The sequence below is a fragment of the Triticum aestivum genome, chromosome 5B (genome assembly GCF_018294505.1).
Source record: "Triticum aestivum cultivar Chinese Spring chromosome 5B, IWGSC CS RefSeq v2.1, whole genome shotgun sequence".
Taxonomy (NCBI): Eukaryota; Viridiplantae; Streptophyta; class Magnoliopsida; order Poales; family Poaceae; genus Triticum; species Triticum aestivum.
The window spans coordinates 411304216-411311151 of NC_057807.1; the positions used below are offsets into that span (position 1 = coordinate 411304216).

The 6936-nt window shown below is 52.0% G+C and overlaps 1 protein-coding gene across 1 annotated transcript; it reads right to left on the minus strand.

Moving 5' to 3' along the window:
• Positions 1-994: 994 nt before the first annotated feature.
• LOC123116255 (cytochrome P450 76M5) lies at positions 995-2751 on the minus strand. Its single transcript, XM_044537236.1, has 2 exons — positions 1811-2751; positions 995-1727 (listed from the first exon to the last, which is right to left on the minus strand). Exons 1-2 carry the CDS (start codon positions 2693-2695, stop codon positions 1092-1094), a joined length of 1521 nt encoding a protein of 506 aa, XP_044393171.1. The 5' UTR covers positions 2696-2751; the 3' UTR covers positions 995-1091.
• Positions 2752-6936: the final 4185 nt, after the last annotated feature.

Below are 6936 nucleotides of genomic sequence, written 5' to 3' on the forward strand. Positions count from 1 at the left end.
CATTAGATTGATCATCATACACACCTACATTCAATCTTATGTCCTCCTCCCCTTCTTGAAGATAGCCATAGGACCCGCTTGGCCAACACAACCAACAATCCAGATGGGGATCCTGCAACTTAACATCCTGATTCACTGACGACAAATGTGAAGGATCTATCACCACCGAGGTAGGAAAGCTAGCCCCCCCTTGCCAACATGTATGCCTATTGGAGAAAGTTGAAACCCTAGGTACATCAACCCTAGAAACACATGATCCATGAGGACTACCCTTGTTGATGAGATAGTTGTGATGAGCATCATCTAACCTCCATCGGCTCCCTTCCATGACAGAAATCCAACCACCTTTCCCTCCTTGCCAGAATCGAAGACATGTCCCTTCTGGTTGCCCATAAAAGAATCTCGTTGATCGACGTTGGGGGGGGGGGGGGGGCTCCATGTGCAACCTCCTCATCTCCTTCAGCGTGGTGCAACAGATCACTCTAATTTCTTCATGTACTTGAATTCTATTCCGCTTCCATCTCCTTATGTCGATAGATCTGAGCAAGCTTCATGGCCAGTGGGATGTTATCATACGCCTCCTCCCGCCTAATGATGTTGTGAATCCTGCGAAGTCTCGCCGCTAGCGGCAGGTGGCCTGGCGGCATGGGCTTCCCCAAATCCTCCATGGGGTCCGAGATCGGATCCCCCTCTTCATGATCTCCCATCGATATTGGAAAAGATGGAGAGATGTTATGGTCATTTCCCTTGGGGAGATGGCGATAGACGACATCTCGATAAGACGCGGCGCGACACAGTGGCATGGCAAGCTCGGTCAACGGACAGATCTGCGGTGGCAGTGGCGGCAGCGGTCGGTCGGGTGGAGAGTGGAGAGCGTGGGTTCGGCCGCTAGAGCGTGCATACCGGTTTGGCCCCCGATCTTTTTTTTAATAACAAAATCATAAATAAACATAGCTCCTCCTATGAAAGAAAGTTACAACACAGTACTCACACGAACAAAATGTGCACTTATAATAAGAATGCAAATGTGAAATGTTTAGTACATTGGTGAAAATAAATCAAGAAAAAGTAGTCAGCGAGTAACGAGTTCGTCACGAAGAAAAACTCAAATCCTCCGCGCCTTTCGTCCAAACCGGCACGGCCCTTAGAGGAACGGCGAGCTCTAGCGCGGCGCCAAACCGGTCGCTGAGATCAACATCACCCGGCACCATCCCATCCGGCAGCCTCCATTCGAACTCGTGGAGCAGCGATGCCAACACCATGGGCACGACCGTCACGGCCAGCGGCATCCCTGGGCACGCTCTCCGCCCCGATCCGAACGGTATGAACTCGAACGCCCTCCCACGGAAGTCCACCTCCCTGTCCAAGAACCTCTCCGGCATGAATACCTCCGGCTCGGCCCACACCTCGGGGTCCCTTCCGATGGCCCACACGTTGATCAGGACACGGGCGCCCTTCGGCACAGAGAAGCCGCCGAGCGTCACGCCGGTCTCCGACACCTCGTGCGGCAGCAGCAGCGGCGCTGGGGGGTGCAGCCGCATCGTTTCCTTCATCACGGCCTGGAGGTACGGGAGGTTGGCGAGGTCACCTTCCTCTGCGTTGCCGGATCCGAACGCTTCCCTGAGCTCGGCGCGCGCCTTCGCCATCTTGGTCGGGTTGCGGAGCAGCTCCGCCATCGCCCACTCCACCGTGGTCGTGGTCGTGTGGCTCCCAGCGATGAACAGATCCTGGTTCATGACAGCAAGATTAATTACTACGGTTACAGCTTTAATTTCGTGAGTCGTGGATCGTCTCGGAAGATGTGACGTACCGTTAGGAGAGCTCGGATCACCGGCCGCTCGAGCTGGGACTTGGCGGGGAGCTCGAGCAGCGACTCCAGCAGGTCGCCGGGCTTCTCGGCGTTGTTCAACCGACGGTCTATGACAGCGTCGAAAAACTGATAGAATCTACTGAGATTCGCGGCGACCGCGCGGCGGCGGCGGCTGAGATCTAGCGAGCTGAGGAATGGGAAGAAGTCAGAGATGTTCGGCTTGGCCGTCTCCGCGCTAGAGTCTGCGATGAGCTCCATGAACTCTTGCCCGGACACCGACCCCAGCTCGACGACGTCCTCCGAGAACAGAACGCTAGACAGCATGTTGAGCACGGCGCTGAACACAGGGAGCGCGACGCGCACCGGGCGCCCGGAGCACGCGTGTAAGTGGTCAACCAGCTCCCGGGCCTTGCGCTCCTGGATGGCGCGACTGGCGCGGAGCCGCCGGGACGTGAATAGCAGGGTGCTCGCCACGGTGCGCAGGTGCTTCCACAGCGGACTGGAGCTCGGGAGCCACACCATGGAGATGTCGCTGTGGCCCATGACGCTGGCGCTGTCGGGGACCCACCGGGAGGAGACGGCACCCTCCTTCTTGTGGAGCGCCTCGTGCGCCGTAGCCGGGGACGACAGCACAACGAGGCTCGCCATGCCGAGCCTCATCGACATGACGGGGCCGTAGGACGCCGACAGGCGAGCGAGCGCGCGGTGTAGCTCGCCGCTGCGGACCAGGTCCGGGATGTTGCCGATGACCGGGAACGGCGTTGGGCCCGGCGGAGGTGGCGGTGCAGGCGCACCGGCGGGGGGCTTCGTTGACTTGTGCCATAGGAGGCACAGCAGCGCGATACAGAGCAGCGAGATGCACGCTGACAAGGGTGTGGGCTCCATGACTGAATGACACACAAGATCTGAAGATGTATTTTGACTTGTAAGGTTTCGTTGCCAAGATTCCGAGCTATCTCAGTTACATATGTTTGCAAAATTGCACGATTTTGTGACATAAAAAGGTTGCACATAACTTGTTTCACAAGGTTCAAACATCCAAGTACTAAATTAAACATTTTCAATAGTTGCAAGTTGCAAAGCGTGCGCTGTTTCGATCAAGTTGGGAAAGAGAACATGAATTTGGCAATGCAGTTTTCTATTGCTTTGAGAAGTCGTGGAAGACAAGTTGAGTAAGTATTCGAGTTTTCTATGTTCCAACTTGGAGTGCAAATTTCTTAGATAAATGATGTATCTAGATTTGTCTCTATTAGCACACATAATTATATTTATACCATTTCAGTTAGGGCAACTCTAACCGATCCCCTATCCATTGTTAGAGGAGGATAAATTCGGTTTTCCTCTTCTAACATGCACCTAGCCGATCCCCAATAGCCGTTAGCAAAGGGCCGGTCCGGAGGCCCCCCCTAAGGTTTGCGATAGCCATGGCCCACGAGGTAGGGAGGCAGCAGGTTAGCTGGCGAGACGACACATGAGGAGCAGTAGCTGCAGTACGTACGTTCTGCTGTTTTCTTGCGATCACACGACATGCCGAGATTGGGCCTGGCCCTGCACACGGTCGGCCCCCCAGGGTCGAACGCCCACGTCATTCCCCAATCACCGTAGGGTCATCGCCGCCAGTGTCGCAGGGTAGAGACGGAGGAGCACGCCAGTAGGCTTGTCTTCAGATTCTGGTACGGATCCTGTTGCTTCTTTTTTATTGAATCCTCTAGGGCTGTATGGATTTTGAGATTTATACTCTTCCTTGCTCTAGGCGGAACAAACAGTTGTCACCGTGAACAGGATCTTCGCTTTGCAAGCGAAAATTAGGAGCCATGGTGTTGTTGTTTGATTACAACAATTAGGAGCATGGGATGATGTCTACTGAATTGGGATTAACCACTAAGTTGTGTCTAACTCTTTATGAATACGTTTGGTTAACTAGATAATCAGTATTTTGGTTTTGTGCAGTGGTGCTGTGATGGCACTATCTCAAAGGCATTCATATGATTCTTCTCCATAGAAAAATTCATCTTAGATTTTTATGTATTTGGACCTGCATATGATAACAAGTAATGTAGTGAATTTATTGAAATTTCTATTCAATGATTTTCTCATATAGTTAATGAAATTTAACTCACTGCATTCATTGTATGTAGGAGATGGTTCTAATTCTTCATCAAAAAGCAAAAATAATTGTCAAGAAGAACATTTATAAGGAGGCCCATGATGGGTTGATGATGGCCAGAGGTATGCATTGATGCCTATTGTTCTTGTCATACTAGAAGAAGCATATGCATCTTTAAGATAGCAACATATTTGCGTAAACTGATGTGTGATCTGTAAATGTCCTGAGAGAGGTTTATATTAAGGGGCCCCGTGCTCTAGTTCCGCCCCGGGCCCCCAAAATCTCTGAACCACCCATGCGTTAGCGGAGGGTAAATTATCCTCCCTCGTGTATCCCACCCCTATTTTTACTCCGCCCCTACCGCTCGGTGCAAAGTCTCGCGCGTTGTGTCGTCTCTCCCCCGCCACTGCCTCTTCACCAATGACCGCCCGCCGGCCCCGCCGCTACCGCGTTACCTCATTTGGCCTTTGCCGCCCTTATTCCAGACGCCCAACCCATTCGTCCACCGTCGTTGTCACCGGAATCGAGGTGAAACACCATCGTCGTTAAGGGAGTCCTGGACTAGGGGGTCCTCGGGGTGTCGGCCCATCTCACGTGGGCCAGACTGTTGGGCCGCATCGTATCCGGATCGAAGACCTTTTGTGCCTTGGTGTGTACCCCAAGTCAAGATGGAAGATTCGGTCTTTCCTTGATGTAACCGTCTATCTGTAAACCCTAGCACCCCTGTTGTCTATATAAACTAGAGGGATTAGTCCATAGAGGCTAGGAGAACAATCACCATCCTACTAGTTAGGGTTTAGTTACTCTAATCTCGAGGTAGATCAACTCTGTAACCCCCATATACACAAGCAATATATTCAAGCAGGATGTAGGGTATTACCTCTTAGAGAGGGCCCGAACTTGGGTAAATATCGTGTTCTACGTCCCTTGTTACCCATCGATCCAAGACCCACAGTTCGGGACCCCCTACCCGGGATCCGCCGATTTTGACACCTACATTGGAGCTTTCATTGAGAGTTCCGTTGTCAGATCGCCGAAGCATCGATGGTCACCGATGTCAGGGACGTCTTATCTCCTGGCCGGGCTCTTGCGCCCGGCGGCATTGAGCCGCATACTGATCCGTCCAGCCCCCCAGGCCAGGATGGGAGTTTCACCCTCGATCAAAAAATCAGGTTCGGGAGCCTAGAGTTCGCCGCCGATTGCCGGGGAGATCTTACTCTTGGTAAGTCGTTGTTTCCCCTTGGGAACCCATCGATCCCGACGCTTTGACTTCGGAGACGGAGATCGACGATGTACGAAACCTGGCCTTAGACCCGAATTCTGTCAATTCGTCGGTCGAACACCGTTTGGACACTGTCACGAACAAATCCGGAGCAGCCACACTTCGAATCAGCCCCGAACAGTCGGGAAGCTTGGACCCGCTGGACCTCTCGTTCGCAAACGATCTTCTAGATCAGATTCAGGCCATGGGAGTCTCCGACAGTCAATCCTTGGTCTACGACCGATTGGGCTCAAACCCGACAACAGGGATATTCTCACCCCGCCTGTCACGCACCTCATCGCCACCATTAAAGAATTGGCCGAAGGATCGCTATTGCCGAAGCTCAAAACAAGTTACGTCTGGATCAATAATCGGGCTTCAAGCCACGAAGAAGGCCCAGAGCCAAACGCCGGTCCAAAACATGACTTCAAGTCCCCGACGCTGCCCGCTGACGGTGCGGATGTCGGACCCAACATGTGAAGTGCTTCAGGGGTCATAGATACCCTCACTAGAGTTCCGGACATACAACTTGGGGCAATACGAAATCTTCTCCCACCCACCCCCCATGTCGCGTACTCCCCAGACAATTCGGGTCCTCCGGACATCTGGGATTTGATGTACGTGAAGCAGCAGCCTGGAGAGACGGTCCACCACTACTGGGCTAGATTCCTCTTAGTAAAAGAATAAATCACAAGCTACCGTGACCAAGACATAATTATGGCCTTTCGGTCTAATTGTTGAGACGAAGGGATTCTAAACACCCTCGCTCGTCGACACATGCAAAGCCTCACCGATCTATCGGACCTGGTACGCAAATATTGCGCCATGGAGAGAACCTGGAAGGAACAGCAAATGCGTGTGGAGTCAAATCACGCCGAATAGTCAAGCGCAATCCGGGACAAGCGTGCATGCGCACAGCAGTCGCCCGAGCATGAGCCCGCTGAAAAAAGAAACATATCCCTCACCGGATCCAGATCGGTCCTGGACGAGCTACTGGACAAGCTATGTCCCATACACTCGACCATGTTAAACGCAAATTCAACTCATAGGCTTCGAACTTGTTGGGTTGTTAGACAGGTTGCCAAGAGTGGTGAAGCCATACTCCGCCTTCAAACTCCCAGTAGAGGATTATAAACACCCCCACTCAATGACAATAGTGTCCTAACAATCTATGAAACTTTCTCCTTGAATAATCAGAGAAAAAGAGCCCTGTGAGAACTCAGTCAAGTCCACCAGGTCACAACATCAAGCTCCTGGACGGACACCCCGATCACCTTCGATGCGGAGGATGAACCAAGGGCGCGAACCAGCCGAGCACCTGCCGCATTAGTCCTCGACCCCATCGTGGACGGCTTCAGATTAACCAAGGTGCTTATGGATGGAGGCAGCAGCCTAAACCTCATTTACGAGGACACTCTCGATAAAATATCTTGTCTGTTGTGCGTAAATTATCATTGCCATTGGAAAAGAACTTACTGGTATTTGTTTCAACAACTTTTTCCCTTCATGTTATTCACACAGAAGTTAGCATGATCAAGCCTTCGAACGAGACAACACATCTGTGACGCCCTCGATTCAATCGTACACTAATCATACACGCAAATGTGTACATCAAGATCAAGGACTCACGGGAAGATATCACAACACAACTCTAGACACAAATTAAAATAATACAAGCTTTATATTACAAGCCAGGGGCCTCGAGGGCTCGAATACACAAGAGTCAGCGGAAGCAACAATATCTGAGAACAGACATAA

Bases quoted from the DNA above. Each gene is read 5' to 3' on its own strand.
- LOC123116255 (XM_044537236.1), bottom strand. From the start codon at position 2,695: ATGGAGCCCACACCCTTGTCAGCGTGCATCTCGCTGCTCTGTATCGCG. The intron at 1,728-1,810 runs GTACGTCACATC...GTCATGAACCAG, and splicing joins TGATCCGAGCTCTCCTAACG to GATCTGTTCATCGCTGGGAG.